This window comes from Micropterus salmoides, unplaced genomic scaffold (genome assembly GCF_014851395.1).
Source record: "Micropterus salmoides isolate LMB-PRFRI ecotype aquatic unplaced genomic scaffold, ASM1485139v1 Ms_hic_scaffold_185, whole genome shotgun sequence".
Taxonomy (NCBI): domain Eukaryota; kingdom Metazoa; phylum Chordata; class Actinopteri; order Centrarchiformes; family Centrarchidae; genus Micropterus; species Micropterus salmoides.
The window spans coordinates 15537-33088 of NW_024040984.1; the positions used below are offsets into that span (position 1 = coordinate 15537).

The following is a 17552-nucleotide window of genomic DNA, read 5'->3' on the forward strand; positions in this document are numbered from 1 at the left end:
CATGACCGACCACGGGTGGCGTGCGAGAAACAGCCACCTAAAGAGAAAAGTCAAATAAATGCAAAAACTCAAAATGAATGCTACAAAGTGGTTCAGCAGTATCAGTGTACAGTGGATAGCTGTTATTTCAGGTGCCTTAAATGAGAAAAACAACATGGGCTGAGCCCTGAATGTTTACAATGTCTGCCTCTGCCCCTCAGTAAGAACTTCTGCCCTCTGCCTTCACTGCCCTTAATAAACTGTAGCAATAACACTCAAGTTGAGGCATGTTATGTGAATGTACTTTTATGTTGGATCACTGTTCCTTAACTGTTCATGTACAGATATGTGAAAACAAATTTCCTCTAATGGGGGACAAAAAAAATATCTACCTATAGAAGAAATATAATTTAGCTTTTTCCTCAGAATGGCAAGGATGTACAGCCTACACTATTGGCAGAGCCCGGGGTGGGTGAGACCGCGGGTGTGCTGTCATTGCTGCACTTTGCCACAGTCAGACTTACTGCACAGGTTTCCGTGTTCACACTGGGATCACACCAGAATACAACAAGCTGACTGGAAAATGTCGCGGGCTGCTGAAAGACTCCGGCTGCTGGTCAGTCATCTTGATCGATCACCCGCTGCGATCGTATCCTTTTATTTTGCTTTGATTATAGCCTATACTGAATCATCCTTTATGTTTGATGCTTGTTTGTTTGTTTTTCTATGCTGTATTTCTATTTAAATTGTAATTGGTGTGCCGTCTTGGCGAGGTGTCCCTCGGAAAAGCGATTAAGGGACTTCATGGTTAAATAAAGGTTAAATAAATTTAAAAAAAAATCATCGAGGGTCCACGAACAGCGGAACAGGCTGATCCTCTAGCCGACATCGGCACAACTAGCGGCAGACAGCGCTGATGGGCAATGCCGGTGTCCCACAGGCCTCCGGGGAAATGAGTAGGAATAATTTAAAGCTATTATTATTTAAAATGCTTATTTGGTTCTTGCACTCTTAAGCACAGTAACATTATAAGCTAACACTGTTATTTTGAATTCAGCCAGCCGCCATTGTTTATGTAACGGGGCCCGTGTCAAAGCGTTTTCTGACGCCAACGTCTTTTTTCAATTCATTCCAATGGGAGCGCCGCGTTTTTCCAAGCTGGTAAAAACGCCAGGAGCTTGACGAGGCGCTGAGCGTTTTTTTCCGGTCGCCGAGAGTTGAAAAATGTTCAACTTTGGGAAAAACGCTGCGCTCGTCACTGTCACTTTTTACCCAGCCGTCCAATCACAGTGCAGGGGGGACGGGACAAACACCGCACCGAGCACATCCGATCTTGAACGAAACGATGTGCCTACTCGCCGAGGTGTTGCCTCACCCGCAAAATCTCATGAACCCACGTACGGACAGTCTGTGCTCTCATGTTTCAGCCTTCTCTTCACGCAAAGCAAAGGCCAGAGCAAGCAGGCCTACGTACTTTGTGGTGACATTTAGCCTAGTTCGGTAAAGTTGGAAATATATTCACAGATTCGAACTTCCGGGATCAATAAGTCGTAAGCAAAACGTTTTTAAAAAACAAACAACGCCTTTTACTATCGTAGTTAAGTAGACAACAAGCTGCAAGTACATCTTCACCGAAATGAGTCGTCCTACGAGCGGCACAAATAACATTGGTCTCTACGTGCAGCCGGCTGTGAGACGAGAGCGCAGGGACCGTCTACAAATTGCAATGCCGAAAACACATGCTGCATAAATATTCAATAACTTACCACTTACACAATGTAGTGCCCCCAGAATCACCTTACACATTCATGATATACTGCTGGCTATACTACGACACTTAGTTTCGGGAAGAAAGACGTCTGTTTTCAGGTCATTTGAAAGTGACAGCCTATTAGCATATGCATGTTATCAAATTACGTTATAAATTACTGCTTTTTTATTTCTACTACTTTTCTCAATCTTAACGGTCTTTCGGGTTGTTATGGTCTCGTTTTCTTGACTGATTTTCTTCAGAGAGCTACATCAACCTCTGCTCAAAGCCTCACCTACAGTCACCCACAGAGACTGAGGTAATGTTAGGGACACCTTTAGTTTTAGAGGACATTGTAACTCCACCACAGCATATGACAGCCTCAACAGTTGTGTCTGGCTAAGTTATTTTCTATCCACAATTCACCTTTTGACTCGAACCCTGATCTGGGGGTGCATTATGTTTCATTTATTGAGAAGACAACAACCAAACAAGCCCAGTTGTTAAGCTAGATTAGGGGGGCTCATGTTTCAGGTCAGAAAGCAGCTTTTTGTTAGGCTAAGTAAAAAGATTAATGTTGCAAAAAAAAGTCTCACATGTCCTACTTGTTAGCACCACTAGGAGGTAGTGACTTTTTTTCTTAGCCAGCAACGGGAATTTACTGTACATCCAGTATGATTTGAATGCAACATATCATATCATTTGTCATTCATTTCCCTCTACAGTACCCTTTACTTCAAACTAAACATTAAAGTAAATAAAAAATGGTGATATTGTTGTGTATTTTTAAAAAAAAATTTTTTTGGTAGATACACTTTTGATACTGACCTGCTGACCCCAGAACAGCGACTCTCCTATGAGGAAAATGGCTTCATCCTCATCAAGAATCTGGTGTCTGAAGAGGACATCGACAGGTTCAGGTGACTATCAGAAACTCTGACAACTGCAAAGAAAATAAAGCTTTTCTCCCAGCGTATAAGCATAAAAACATCGCTGTTAGTAACTGTAGTAACTGAACTACAATTTACTGTGTTAAACCAATTACTGAGAACCGCAAACTCAGTAAACATTAAGTGTCTTTAAGGATATTGTTATCTTATTGTATATTTGCACCAAATTACCTGTAGATGTGTTGTGAGGTGCTGAATGTGATCTGTGTGTTCTTCTGTGTGTGCGTTCCTCAGGAAAGAGTTTGAACGGATCTGTCGACAGGAAGTGACGGTTCCCGGTCTGATGGTGATGAAGGATTTGGCGATCGCTAAGTCAGAGTTCGTTCCGGATGAGAAAGCGGTCTCCAAACTCCAGGACTTCCAGGAAAATCCTGAACTGTTCCGGTACTGCACCTTACCGCAGGTACAACACATACAAGCAGATCACAACAGGTCCATGTTTTAATCTGTTGGTTTAAAACCTTTTTCAAAACATCTTTCAATTAATACTTGACTACTACATCTTTACCTGGATATCATTGTAAAGTGATGTGGTAGTTGATATACAGGTTTTTAAAGCCACTGCAGAATTTGCCCCCCTTATTAGTAGTATCAAAAGCTGCAGCTGTGATCCAGGGACAGGAGAAGACTGAACGCCTTACATAGCTTTTATCAGGATGTGCAGTTTTTCATAAACAGCATCTTTTAGTTCTTTTGAAAAACAAACTTAAGTTTGAAATCATCAGCACACTGTTGGACAAAACCATGTGCTTTTCTATGTCAGATTGTGAAGTATGTCGAGTGTTTCACTGGACCCAACATTATGGCCATGCACACAATGCTGATCAACAAACCCCCTGACGCAGGTATGCTGCAATTCACTAATATTTACAATAAACTGGTTTTCGTTTGTCTGGAGAACTACTGGAACCCCCTTCAGAGATCCTTTGACCTAAATGTGGGAACTGCTAAAGAGGTCCTTTTCCCCCTTCATAATTTAAATGTAATCCAGTTTTATCCAAATATCAACCATCCTCAGTTCAAAGTTAAAAAGGTACCCTGTGCAGTCCACTAGTTTCACTATGTTTTAATGAGTGGGTCAATGTTTTGTTTGTAACAACTTAATACTACAGCTGGGCAATATGGCCAAAAATGTTATCACGCAAAAAAATGTCATATTATGCGATTTCAATAACTATCATGATAAATGTCAAATCATTATTTCTTTCAAGTTTACTTCCACATTTGTTGGTAACGGGCAAAAAACATAGTAATGGAACAGCCGTCAAAGACAGTAAAGAAGAACACTGTAAACTAGCAAATATGGATTTAAAATGTTGAAGAACTCTGCTCTGTATAAATGTGTTATGAGATAGGAAATGAACTCAACACACGTGTAGGTCTTAAGGATAAACAACGCATTTTGGTGAGAAACTGTCATAGGAAGGGTGAGCGCAACGGCAGGCAAACTGAGGTGTGAACCCAAATGTAGATACTTTTGAGGAGGATACAGTAGGGATGGGATGCTCGATACTGATGTTTGGACGCTGTGTCAAAATCCCAAAGCACAGATATTTCGAAACACTGCTCCAAAGCGTCGTTCAGAATGTCAGTCACAAGGCGAGCCGAGGCGCGTTTCACCCCTGGTTGGACAGGTGGCACATGCCGCTTTTACACTTGATTCACAGTGTTTAGAACAAACCACACATCTGCCTCGTACTCCCAGAAGCCTTAAATGTCAAGCAAACACATCCCAACTTCAAGGGTTTTCGTGAGAGAAGAAAGATTTCAAGAGATAGGCCTCCGACATATAGAGGGATTGACAGTGTGATTTTAGTGATAGTTCGGCTAGATATTAGTACCTTAATTGATAGGCCAATAAAGTCCCCGGTACTTTTGGTCTCTTGTCAAGGAACCAAAAAATTCCTTCAGCCCACTGTTGTGTGCGTTTCCACCGTGGTCTAAAAACCTGCATAGTATAGGCAAATTAACCAGCTGACGTAGGCTGTATCTACAAAACGATGCACAGGCATCATTATTTAGTAACGACTATCCATGAGCAAAATTTATAAATGAACATTAGATTTGACTGGAATATAATGAAAAACTACAGCTTTTTTGTGTGAGAGTATAATGGAGAGACACAATAAAGTTTGTTACTCATGTAATAACAAACTGCATAAAGCCATCAAGTTCTTAAAATAACTCCAGCACAGAGAAAGCAACACAAAAATAAAATCGCAACAGTTTGGAAGGTTATTAAAACATTTCCAGCCACCAAGAGCTGCAGACCAGATGCCCAGACTCATGTCTGTGTCGTGATTTTAACTTGATGAAAACTTAAAACAACAACTTCAGAACCAGTATTTAGCGTAACTCCATCAGCTGTTTGTAGTAAACACACCGCTATACACTGCTGTTTCTGAGCAATACATTCAATGCCGACGTACAATCTCAGGCGGACATCAGCAAGACTTGTGTGACTATTTGACTGCTGATTGTGATTTATTGGTTTGCAAACAACGGTGGACAAGAGAGGAGCAGTCGTAGGAAAAACACCTGACATCCTCCAGTTAAAGCCAGTTGCCTCTACTTAGAATCCACGTAAGAGATCCCGATCTCTGGAGTGGGAACACATATCATTCACAGTGCAACTGTTGATGCAACTGTAGAGGTTACAAACATTTGGCAGAAGCTTTTGTTCCAAGGACACACAGTCCTTTGATTTATTGGCAGGAGCACTGTGTAAGCCGCACCCACATATGATGTGAAAAATACTGTATACCAGCAACAAATAATCCATGTGAACAAATCTTTCCAAGGCTAAGGATAACATTTATGAAGAAAAAAAACGACTCAGCCCCAAAGTAGCTGAATATTTCTGAATAAAGTTCTTGACATATAACAAATATGTTCCATTTTTTCATAACTAACAAGCAGACATAAACCAGAACAAATGACAAGGGACCAGGAAGAATCAAACAGAACACATGTAACATCTAAATGGGAAACAATGAGCTAGAAACCAGATCTAAGAACTAAGACACAGAACCAGGACTACGCACTAAGACATAAACTTAGAACTAAGATAAGAATAGGAAAGAGACAGAACTGGTAAAGACTAAACATAAGAATAAACTAGGCCGCACAGAAGAAACACAAAACCCCAAACCATGACAACAGACTTAAAACAGGAAAAACATGAACACAAAACCAAAATCCTAAGAGAAACACTGAATGTAAACACAACTTTGAGTGTTTACATGAAAACGTGACAGGGTACCTTTTAAGTAGTAAATATTGAGAGGAAATTAATTAGCCACAATTCTTCTGCAACATGGCATAAAAAACCCTCTTGATATTGAGATTAGTCTGATTTACATGAATCATGGTCAGAACAAAGACATTTCCCACCATTAAAAAACAAACAGGATTGTTTCTTTAGTGTTTTCAAAAACAGATTCAGGTGTTTTTGAGATGTTTCTAATGTGTCTGTTCCAGGTAAGAAGACGTCCCGTCACCCGATGCATCAGGATCTGCATTATTTCCCGTTCCGCCCAGCAGACAGGATCGTCTGCTCTTGGACGGCAATGGAGAAAATTACCAGGCAAAACGGCTGTCTGGTCGTCCTGCCGGGGACACACACTGGCACGCTGCAGGAGCACGACTACCCCGAGTGGGAGGTATAAAAACACACACACACACACACACGCCAAATTCTACAGGAAGCATGATTACACATGCAAGGACGTGTACACACACATACACTGTCTTGTGGGTCCTCAGGGTGGTGTAAACAAGATGTACCATGGAGTGCGTGACTATGATCCGCAGCACCCCAGGGTGCACCTGGAGATGGAGAAGGGCGACACCGTCTTCTTCCATCCACTGCTGATCCACGGCTCTGGCATGAACCAGACACAGGGCTTCCGCAAGGTACTACGCTACCCATTTCTTAAAAAAAACTAGCCCCATACTTTTTTATGCCCTTATTTTCCGAGTTACAATAAGCAAATCATCGATTTAAAGATGACTGTGTGTGTGAATGTGTGTAAATGTGTGTTTCCAGGCCATCTCCTGCCACTATGCCAGCGCTGACTGTTATTACATCGATGTGAGGGGAACCACGCAGGAAAACATAGCAACAGAGGTGGAGGAGCTCGCACTCAGGAAGTACACTAAAGGCAACGAAATTACCTTCCAGGTCAGACACTGACTTTCAGAAGGCTTGAAAAGTGTTTGATACGGTTTGGTTTGAATGACAAGTAACAACACTGACATGCAACATAAGAGCATGTCTATGTGGTTACTTGTCATTATCATACAGATAATGAGATTGAGCTCACCAAGCTTGTCAGAGTGATGCATCTTTAGAATCCAGTTAAATATAATTTGGCTAAGAGCAAATGCAAATAGTTGAAATACTTACTACTACTACTACATACTTAGTAGCAAGGTCAGTGGTGACGAGCTATGGGATGTGAGTGGGAAAGAAAGCTGCCATTTCCTGCTTGGTGTATATCATCTTGCTCAAAAATGTCCATATATGATTAAACTGACTGATGACTGAGCTCTGGGACAGGATGCAGTTGTATAGATGACATGTTAAAGGAAAAAAAAATCATCCTCTTACTTCCAGAAGTTTAGCTTTTGTTGAACTGACCCTTGTTTCCCACACAGGATACCTGGGCTTTCCGAGGCCGCCTGGTTCAAGGAGAGAGGATTTCACTGTAAAGAAGCCACAGACGTGTTACAGAAAGAAAGAAAAAAAACCCCACCGTATTATTGCAGGGTGACCAACCACTGAGCTGAAACTAGAACATATTGATATGGTGATGGGTAAGAGGCAACACACAGGCACAGTGTCTTGTCATGCAATCCTTAATCTGCTTTCATAATGGAAGCATGTAATTCTTAGATTACTTAGGTGTTGGTGATTGAGGCTTGATAGTTTATGCTCATTGTAACATTTTGGAAATTTAATATATAGAGAATATAAAGATAGTAAATACTGTTTCAGTAGAAAATGTCAGTTACCTACCATAAACAAATCATTACACTGTCGGTACGAGAGGTAAAGTACTTGACATTCAGTACCCCTCCTGCTACTTGCTATACAGCATTTTACGGCACAAAATGCAGTTGAAATTGCACTTAAAAACAGTGGAATCATGTGAATGCATCTTGAAATGTCTATCAAGCTGTTTAATGAAAATGGAAAGGATATTGCGCCTGTGGTAACTGCACAGAAGCTTAAAGATGAATTTGTATGCTGATTAGGAAAAGTAAGAATTATTATGTGTGAGAGCGAGGGCGAGAGAATAATGAAAGCTACATTTTAAACTAGAGTAGGTGATTTATTTCAATAGCATTTATTTTAACATGTGTTTTGGGAGAGGGTGTGATTTCATTTCATTTCAGTTGGATACTTTCAAAATCTAACTGTCTCTTGCTTTCTGCAACGTTGCCTAACCCAGCTTTATGCAGAAATATGTAAATGATCAGGGTTGAGAGGTATAGCTCTTGTTAATTAACACTAGAGGCCTTGACTTTATAATGTCTTATAAATGTGTCAACATGTTAATTTTAATATAACGGTTTGATGATGAGTGAGTGGATGATGACAATCTTGCTAGGATAAATGTAATATTTTGTTAACATTAATAATAAAAAATGACTGCTAAAACAATGAGACTTAGTTTTGATTTCCTCTAAAGCTTCAGACACAGAAACACACACCTGCCCCCTTTTGACCTGTAATGTCATTTAGTGTAGTGTAATTTCATAACAGTCAGTTATGTCATTATAAATAAAGTCTACAACATAATTAATCTTAAAATGCTAACACTACATTACATACTTTAATCCAATTCATGACATAAGTAATATGTTAAATCAAGTAAGATCTTCAGTTCTATTAACATACATCTACTATATTAACACTATTGTACATTAACATTTGTTTTCTTCTTGTGTTTATACCATGATTTATAGAGTTTTCTGATTTATTGATTGATTGATTTATCTTAAAAAAAAATAAAAAAACGTTCACTTTGTCCAAAGGATAAGGATACTGTGAACTCTGGTGGCCAATGTTAGCACCGACACACCTGAAAACGTAAATCTTTAACTAGAAAACTGTGTTGTGGTTCACGTGGAGTGAGATTGTAAATTGTGCAACCAGAGAGAAAACCCCCCAAAACACAAGGGATTATGGGTAGGAGGATCATCATGCTTGGCACATCAGATAAGACTGGTCTTGTCTGCACTCCTATCTGCAAGAGTCAGATTTGCTTTCAGTCTCTCTCTTCAGGAACGATGCCAGGTTCCAATAATCAAAACAGGTGACTGTCAAGTAAACAAGCTGCTTGAGAGCCATGTGGCTTTAGTTGGCCTAGAATAGGGCAGCCCAACCTAAACAAAAAACCATAAAGCTTCATTAGTTTCTCAGTATTTGTCAGCTGAATTTGCCTTTCACACATGTTCAAACCATACACACTGTTGTAGGTGCATCGGAGAAAGTTGAATAACACTAACAGCAACAGTCACATGTTGGTCTCAGAGGGTTTGGCTGTTTTCAGATGGAGGCCCAGTTATTTCCTGGCTCCCTACAGTGGGACCCTCCGCCCCCACACCTGATCCAGCACAGCTAAGACTGTGTGTGTATGTGGGTGTGTTTAAACAGCGTCTTTGTTCAAACCCAGAGGGAAGCTCTCAGCTCTTAGTTTCATTAAGAAATGCAGGAAATTCATTCACGTGCAGGACGGCAGAAATGTTGGAGTCTTTGTTACAGAAGGTGGTGGCCTCACACTACACACATACATACATACATTTAAATATATACACCTGCACGCGCACACGCAGTCACATAGATGTACAGCTGCACACACAGCAAATAGTTTCTCACACTCAGGTCTAACTGCAGGCTAATTTGTACTGCTAAATGTTTCCCGTACTCCAGATCTGTTGTCGTCTGTGCCCAGTTTCCTTTGGAAGAAACTGAAAAACATACAGATTTCACTACAATTTTTTATAAAGGACTAATCCCACACTCCTCACAGTCAGTTCGATAGCTCGCAGCACAATGTAGCATTGACCACAGGTTAGTGCAATAGACCGTGACCATGCCTACTTGGAATGATACTGAAAGAGTCCAGGACAGCATCGAGATATTGCCACTTGCACACACCGGCTGTAAGGGAAATATACGTCATTCATCTAGAAAGAGCAGGTCTTTAAATTCTGTTATTAAATAGTGTTATAAAGTGGGATAGTTTTGTAGTACGTACACATTATCCATGCAGTGTAAAAAATATTTTCGTTTGAGGAGATTCAGGGTTGATTTCAGCGTCAGACTTTGTCAAGCAATCTTCAAACTGCAAACTGACCTCTTTATCTCGCTCAATACAGTTCAAGCTTAGTGGACTTTGGCCAGCAAACTCAAATTTAACCCGTGATACAAAGAAAATACACAAATCACGGCATCCCTCTACAGACAGCTAACATGGAAGACTGCATGAACTTCATCCACAACTGCAACAGAGCCATTACATAAAACTATTATTTGATTTGATATTATTTGATGTCCTTGTCCTCTCTCTTTGAAAAAAGGGACTTTGTGGCCCTGTCTGCTGGTATGATTGCTTAATGTCTTACAGATGTTACCAAAGCAGCAGAGCAGCCTCAGTTACCTCAGGTTATAATCCATCCTGAGCTCATTTTTCTCTCTCAGAATTAGAAACATCTTGACGAGACTGACAAGACTTACCTGTTGCAGATTGCTTCTCAATTCTAGATTCTGCATAAAAATACTGTTAAGACAGAGAAATAATATGATCAACTGTTTATAGCCATAACAAGCAGCTGTTTTCAGCAAAAAAGCTCTGGTCCACACAGTACAATACCTGCCCAGCACTCAACAGCAGACAGAAAAAAATGACTAATTTTTCATTTTAGCTGACACTTTTATCCAAAGCGACGTACAATTGCTATATATGTCAGAGGTCGCACGCCTCTGGAGCAAGTTGATAGATGTGGCATGTGTCTTATCCACTGCGTCACTGCCACCCCAAAATTAGTGACCAGCCTGTGAACATAGTGGAGGGTTTGCAGCTAAAGAGTCTGATCATTTACTCAAGAGGTGGTGTAGACCAAAACAGAGCTAAAAGGAGAATAAATATTGACCTTCCAGTCATAAGGTGACCTAAAACACAGCTCTAAATGAAAGTCAGTGGCCAATTAACCAATTAATGAAGGTTTAAGTATTTAAAGAAAGTCTTCTGCTGCCCTCTTCTTTTAATTCACCTTACCCCATCACTCCTCTGTTTTCATCTTCTTGTTCTCCCTTGAGGAACTGAAATTCCAGTAGCTTCCCTCCCCTCCCTGAGCCTGTCTCTTACTCTTTCTCCTCCCACTCTCCCTGCCTCTGCCACCTTCCTCTCTTTCCCTCCCTCATCTTTCTCGCCTCTCTCAGTTCAGTGCAGTTAGGTGTGCTGATACGTCCATCAGAGTTCTTACTTTTCTCTCTCAAGATGTCCTGGACTCAAATCTTTGTGCTCTCTTCACTGACCACCCTCCTCATCCTCACCTGTAAGTACCTTGTCTGTTCGGGGGGGGGGGGGGGGGGGGGGGGTATTTCTGGATTTTAAGGATCAGTGTGAATCCCACAACTCTGTTTTCACTATGAGATATATGTCCAGAGGACAGCTGTGACCCAGACCAATCACTGAACTACTGGGTGGTATGGATAATGATGACACTGAGCAACACAAATTTCACTTGAGCCTTGCCAGATCACAGTGATTAAAGTGAAATTTGATAAATAGCTTCACAAGGCAAGACATTTTATAATTTATAGCAATTATGACACATTATGGTAAATTATGGTATGACTATTTTGATCCTGTTTCAATCTGCCACATCGATAATTTGTAAAGGCACAATTTTGGCCCACACAATCAGTATATTAATGACGACAGAGGTCCTGTAATTCTAATCTTCTCTTTTCTGTAGTCAGTTTACATGTATTCTTTGTTTGTAGTTTGTATTTGAAACATGATTTATAATGGTAAACTAAAGCTGCACCTCGTAGAGGTTTAAATGGTTTTTTTGGCACAAACATCAAACCCTGGCTATCTATTATGTAGATACAGGAGATTTCCACGGTGTGCTTTGTCATTAGGATACAGAAATAAGCATGTTTGAATTTTCTATTTTTCCAGCTCTTAAAGCTAACTCCTTACTAATAAAAGGCCATAATATTGAGACATTTTTGACTACATATTTTAAAATTCTTATACACATGGACAAATCCTTCACACATTTAAAGATTAGTGTATACATTTACAAATCTGAGTATGCACTTACTGAGTGAGTTTTACATGCTTTGGTGCAAAGACTGGAAATGATAATTTCTCCCATTCCTCATAGTTTCCAGTGTGGACAGCGCAGCAGTCCGGGACGATTCAAAAGCAGGCGATACTAAAGGTGATACCTGTTCAGTCCTTCTAACTGTTTCACATTTCCTTGCCCCACATGTCCTGTATATGTGACTTTCACCCTCTGACTTTTAGGGGCAGCACCACAGGTGTTCATGCCCGAGTCGGACGCCTCCAACTTCTTCAAGCGCCGCAGTCGCCGCTCACCCCGATATTACGCTGAGCTCCAAGGTAAGTTCTTCAATATCTGTTTAACGTGTCTATTAAGATAACAGTATTTGGCTGCTGTTATCCGTCAGGAAGAAATAGTTTTGAGCTGTCTGCTTAAGGGCTGTCCATCATCTCTCTGGCACAAACCTAGCAGGTCAGGATTAAAGTGGTTGGTCTGTGGTCTGCAGGTGGGGGTGATGGGAGTATATTTATTTATATTTGGTGTTATATGTGGTTGATTTGCCTCAGTGTTGCCTAAGTAGTTTATGTGGCCACACTGTGGGCAGTCTAAAATATGGTATGTTTGGCCTCCCATAGGCACTTGTGAATATGAATGTGTGTGTGTGTGTGTGTGTTTGTTGTGTGTGTGTGTGTGTGGGTGGGTGTGTTGGTTCAATGGTTTGTAGTTGGACTCTGAATATGATGTGGCTTGAGGTTTTGACTGCAAGCTGTGAAAGTTCAAGAGAGAAATAGAGAGAGAGAGAGAGAGTAATGGAAAGTAAAGCAGGTGTTGTTAATCTATACAGTAGCAGCTTTTAAATCTGACACACACACACACACACACACACATGCTGGAGGATGCAGAAGGAGTCACAGGGTAGTATGGAGCAGGCTCTCCCTCTCTAAGTTTCTCGGTACAATAAGTTCATTCTCCCACTGCCAGCATCCTGTGCGACACACAGTGCCAGCGCACCTCATACCAAATGAACACACAATGAGAGGTGTTTCAGGACAATCCAACAAACACACAGGAATTTATTTTCATACTTATCACCAAATTAACTTTTCAAAAGCTAAACACAGGATTCCTTTACTCATTTACGCTTTTTGGCAAGCTAGCCAAAAGGCTGCTGACAAGAGTGATTTTTATCTTTTCGGAAAAGTATGTCCTTGTTAAATCATCTCTTTTTAGAAAAGTGGGCCCTGGTCCTGGACAAACAGCCCTACATTCCTGGGGAAAAAAATAAAACACTTGGAAAAGGGCTGATTATGTACCTTGCCAGCTCGGTTCATGGGAACCTGAGGGGGCAGCTGTGTGAGTGTTTGAGAGGACTTTTTATAAGGCTTTTCTTTTTGTCAGAAAAGTAATACACATGTTACTTAGGCAGAATGCAGTGCTCTCACAACTGATCATACCTAGGCTGAATTGCATGCACAAGTGTTTGAAATCCTTCAGCACTGCCTAATCCTGAGGATGACATGTTGTCATTTGTCAGCCAATTTTATATTTCGTTATATAATCTTCTTATTCTGATTGAGTCTAAGATACAAAAGACCAACATTTACTGAGGGAAAGGAGATATGTCCTTGCTGCATTGCTCTATTATTCAAAAGACAACACACAAATCAGGTATATGTATTATTTCTAACAGATGCTGGGTGATTGCATAACCACATGTGACAGCTCAGTGCAAATATTCTTACAGCCATCGTTGTCTTTTCCAAACTTCTTGTGATTTTCCCCTTTATGCCTTTCCTTTACTTTATAAGCTTTTATTCTGTGATCAAGGTGGTTTATATGATTTTAGAAAATAAAATTTGTAGTATCAAAATACGTGCTAACAGGCAAGCAGTTTTACATGTGAAGTTAGTGCGAATGTGGATTAGAGAGCCATGTTTCCTACAGAGCAAGTAAACCGCAAGTCATTGGTCTATTCGGAGGGAAATTAAGTTTGCGGAATGGATGCAGGTCTGTGTTTACATGAAAGGTTGTGATGTAATCCTTACCCTTTTCACAAGCTTGTTGTGATTCAATTAAAATGAGGGGGCTAAAATAACAACACAGACAAGGTAGTAATGTCTAATGTATACAGTGGTGGTCTTGTACCGACATGGTCGGGGATGTTTGGTTTTGTACAGCGAGGGAGCAGGAGGGAGGTGTAGGTGTTTACACAAATTTCTAATACATTACGGTAATTGGTATGGCTTGACCACATTTATTTGCTTTAAGCACCTCACTAGACCCAGTATACACTTATATAAATCTAATAATTGTCTAAACATGAGGTACTTAAGAAAATATGACATATGATAGATAAATAAAAACATCAACATAGTCAACAAGACTGTACCACCATGCAACCACGCTCTGAGAGGTTGCAGGCCTACTGAGGCACAGTTGTGCTTTGAGCTGAATGCTACCGCCAGTGTGCTAACATGCTCACCATGACAATGCTAATGTGCTGATGTTAAGCAGGCATAATGTAATAATAAACCATGTTTATGTGTTAGCATGCTAACATTTGCTAATTATTAATGAATAAAGTGCAGCTGAAGGTTATTAGAATGTCAATGTTTTGGTTTGGTTTCATTCATAAAGTATTGAAATACTGAAATTTTAACCTGGTAATGATGCTTGGTGAAAAGTCAGGGGGATCACCAGAGTTTTTACAATTCATCCTCCTGTCTCAGTTGTTGAGACATTTCACTCAAAACCACAAAAGGCATGGTGGAAAAGTCAAAGGCTAATTAAAGTCCTTAGGTTTTTTTGAATGTCTGTACAAAATCTAATGCCAATATCTGGTAGAGATTTCACAGGATAAGTGAAAACTTTCACCATCTAGTGAGGCTAGAGGAAAGGTCAGGGAATCACCAGTCATTAGGATCCATCCTCTGGGACTATGCATGTCCGTACAAAATGAAAATCAGTTGGGTTGTTTACTGGTAGTAGCAACACCTGTTTCATCTATAATGTATCATGTGAGTTGGTGTATACGGGTAAAATCTTTGGCTTACCTTTCAGCTTTCCTTTCCTTCTCCCCCCAGCCGAGCAGAGGGTAAGGCTTGCTGTGAATGAGCGGAGGAGGGAGTACAATGAGGAGCAAAGGGACGAGTACGAGAACTACGTTGAGGAGGAGCGTGATGGTAAGACCTGGATGGAGCATAACATTAATTCCTGCTTCTGGAAAAAATAGAGAAATATCCCTCCATCAAACCCTCAGTTTCACCCCTTCCAGAGGACTGAAAATAATAATAATAAATAAGTGTATTGAGACACTGAATGGAACAGAAAGATGAAGCATAGGGTCTTTGTATCAGTAAACACAAGCTAATTTAGCAAGTCTGTGTCATGTTGTGAGGGCTAACCTTAATTGGTCCTTACGAAAAACCTGACATTTGCTTGAATGGCAGTCATCACGTGAGGGCTCACTAGAGAGAACACATTGAGGGAAAAGAGAGTTCTACTTTGGCTCTTGAATGAACTTCACGACACGCACGAGCCTCTGGACCACAGCAGAGTGCCTGAGACTCCACACCAAATCAAAGTGTCCATTTGTGGTCGACCCCAAGCTGACAATCTTCCCTGCGGTTGTCTGTCCACTGTGATATAGTTGCAGTGACGGTTTCTAAACTAAGAACTGCTAACCATAAAGATGTGACTGGGTTTTATATGTAAGATACACAGTGTTTTGGGTGGTTTGGGTCACGGTGTTATTACAGGCAAACAAAAAGATCTCCACCAGGTCACGGAACACACATAGGGTTTTGCAGAGACTGTGTCATTTCATATTACATAAGAGCAAAATGTCAAAACTCTTATCTTTCATATTAGTCTTTAGTCTGTCTATAGATTGTTAGTGCAGGAGAAAGAACAAAAATACCTCTATTATTCGGTATTGAAAGCATACATAGATTATTCCAAGATGGTTCCCCCCATTGCTAGCCTTGTAGTCACAGCAGTTGAATGGAAATCTAGGCTAAAGTAGCAAATTTCATCATGTCACACATTTGGGCCAGCAACAAGTGAAAACAAACACTAACAAAGTGTATCTATTCGCTGAATTAAGGTCTATACGATAAGATGCATACGATGTATGAAGCTTTACTAACACTAAAGCATACACCTAGCTAAATACAAGAGCAGTAGTTTTTACCCTAATAAGGACAAGAATTGGTCGTCTCTGGTTTTAAATACATTTGACTTAACCTGCAATAAAATACCATTGACATAGTATCACCTTAAAAAGTGGAGAACTTGTTAGTAATCAGTTGCCACATCCAGCAGACACAAAGCATCATTAGCTTTCATTTGGAATCGTGTTTCAGGCCTCCTGACAAATGTACGTCCAATATTCACTTTACTTTTAGCTCTGTTTTGGTCATCCCTGAGGTAAATATCTGGCACTGGACTTGCTTTATTCTCCAGCTTGTCGCTAATTTTGTCTGTCTGCTGTTTGGTGCTGCGCAGGTAGCATAACAGTTACAGCGAGTCTATCTGAGCCGCAGCAGTAAGAGTGAACCAAAACAGTAAAGTTGTGGGCTTGAAAACCAAAACATTTTGCTAAAAGACGCTATAAAGCTCCGCAACACTGACGGGAACTGGGTGATGATTCTTAATCCTATTACATAAGTATTCATATGATCCTTTGTTAACATAAAATATCTAAAGCCACTTTAACTTTTTTATCCACAGAGCAGAATGAGATCGAGGGAGAAGAATGAGCAGTTGCGCGAGTTTCACTACGATGGCCTTTATCCTCGCTACCACTGGTTCCACTGAGCTGTCGCATGGAGGGCAGCCCCTCTCATTGGAGCAGTGCAAATACTGCCATAAGCTTTAACCTGTAGCAGAGCAGAGATTCCTTACACTTTGAGGGCTTAAGTTCTCTGTATTTTTCCCTACTTTAATAAAGGTTTTCTTTTCTCTTTTTTTTTTTTAAAAATAAATTGTGCAATATGTCTCCATGTCAATATGTAAAAATATGTTTAAAGTGTAGTTTCTGTAAGCTACACTTTACCATATAAAATGTAGGTTATATCTTCTGCATGCTTGTTTTTACTCCCCTTTTCCCCCATGTACATACAAGCTATGTCCTTTAGGTCAGCCTGAGGCATTAGCAGAAATACAACATATTAACAGCTGACAAGTTTTGTCAGAGGGGTAGCTTTATTTTTGCAAAGAAAGTGACTTTATGTCTTTAAGCTGAAATGGCAAATAAAGATGAGTCCCAGTCTGATTCCCAGACCACTGATGTGTTTTAAGTCATGCTAGCACTGTCTGGTATTTGGAGTATTTAAAGGGAGGAAGGAGGTGTGGAATAAAGAGAAGATGGAGTGAGCTGCAGAAGTCATCAGGCTGAAATGAACATTCCAGGGTGGAAATATTAAACCCAACCTGGGCAAAGGAGAGAAGGACAGGAGGTGGGGGGGGCAAATGAAAGCCTCAAAATGATGCGGCATGGCACTCAGTACTTGCTAATCACACAGCTTCAAATCCAAAAGCCTTATTTTATCTCTATACTGCGA

General features: G+C 40.4%; 2 protein-coding genes across 3 annotated transcripts; both read left to right on the top strand.

Moving 5' to 3' along the window:
* The first annotated feature begins 473 nt into the window (after positions 1–473).
* On the top strand, positions 474–8347 carry LOC119909721 (phytanoyl-CoA dioxygenase, peroxisomal-like). The gene is made up of 9 exons (XM_038727936.1): positions 474–628; positions 1993–2048; positions 2539–2649; positions 2914–3082; positions 3443–3524; positions 6160–6341; positions 6445–6594; positions 6728–6862; positions 7339–8347. The coding sequence occupies exons 1-9, from the start codon at positions 563–565 to the stop codon at positions 7390–7392; spliced, it is 1005 nt and encodes a 334-aa protein (XP_038583864.1). The 5' UTR covers positions 474–562; the 3' UTR covers positions 7393–8347.
* A 2748-nt stretch (positions 8348–11095) lies between these two features.
* On the top strand, positions 11096–17069 carry LOC119909722 (unique cartilage matrix-associated protein-like). 2 transcript variants are annotated; one of them, XM_038727938.1, is made up of 6 exons: positions 11096–11247; positions 12088–12144; positions 12231–12326; positions 15072–15170; positions 15825–15832; positions 16720–17069. In XM_038727938.1, exons 1-6 carry the CDS (start codon positions 11190–11192, stop codon positions 16804–16806), a joined length of 405 nt encoding a protein of 134 aa, XP_038583866.1. In that variant the 5' UTR covers positions 11096–11189; the 3' UTR covers positions 16807–17069. The 2 variants fall into 2 exon arrangements, with proteins under 2 accessions (XP_038583866.1, XP_038583865.1); XM_038727937.1 differs by lacking the exon at positions 15825–15832.
* Positions 17070–17552: the final 483 nt, after the last annotated feature.

Bases quoted from the DNA above. Each gene is read 5' to 3' on its own strand.
- LOC119909721 (XM_038727936.1), top strand. From the start codon at position 563: ATGTCGCGGGCTGCTGAAAGACTCCGGCTGCTGGTCAGTCATCTTGAT. The intron at 629-1,992 runs GTATCCTTTTAT...GATTTTCTTCAG, and splicing joins ATCGATCACCCGCTGCGATC to AGAGCTACATCAACCTCTGC. The intron at 2,049-2,538 runs GTAATGTTAGGG...TTTTTTTGGTAG, and splicing joins AGTCACCCACAGAGACTGAG to ATACACTTTTGATACTGACC.
- LOC119909722 (XM_038727938.1), top strand. From the start codon at position 11,190: ATGTCCTGGACTCAAATCTTTGTGCTCTCTTCACTGACCACCCTCCTC. The intron at 11,248-12,087 runs GTAAGTACCTTG...CATTCCTCATAG, and splicing joins CACCCTCCTCATCCTCACCT to TTTCCAGTGTGGACAGCGCA. The intron at 12,145-12,230 runs GTGATACCTGTT...TCTGACTTTTAG, and splicing joins AAAAGCAGGCGATACTAAAG to GGGCAGCACCACAGGTGTTC.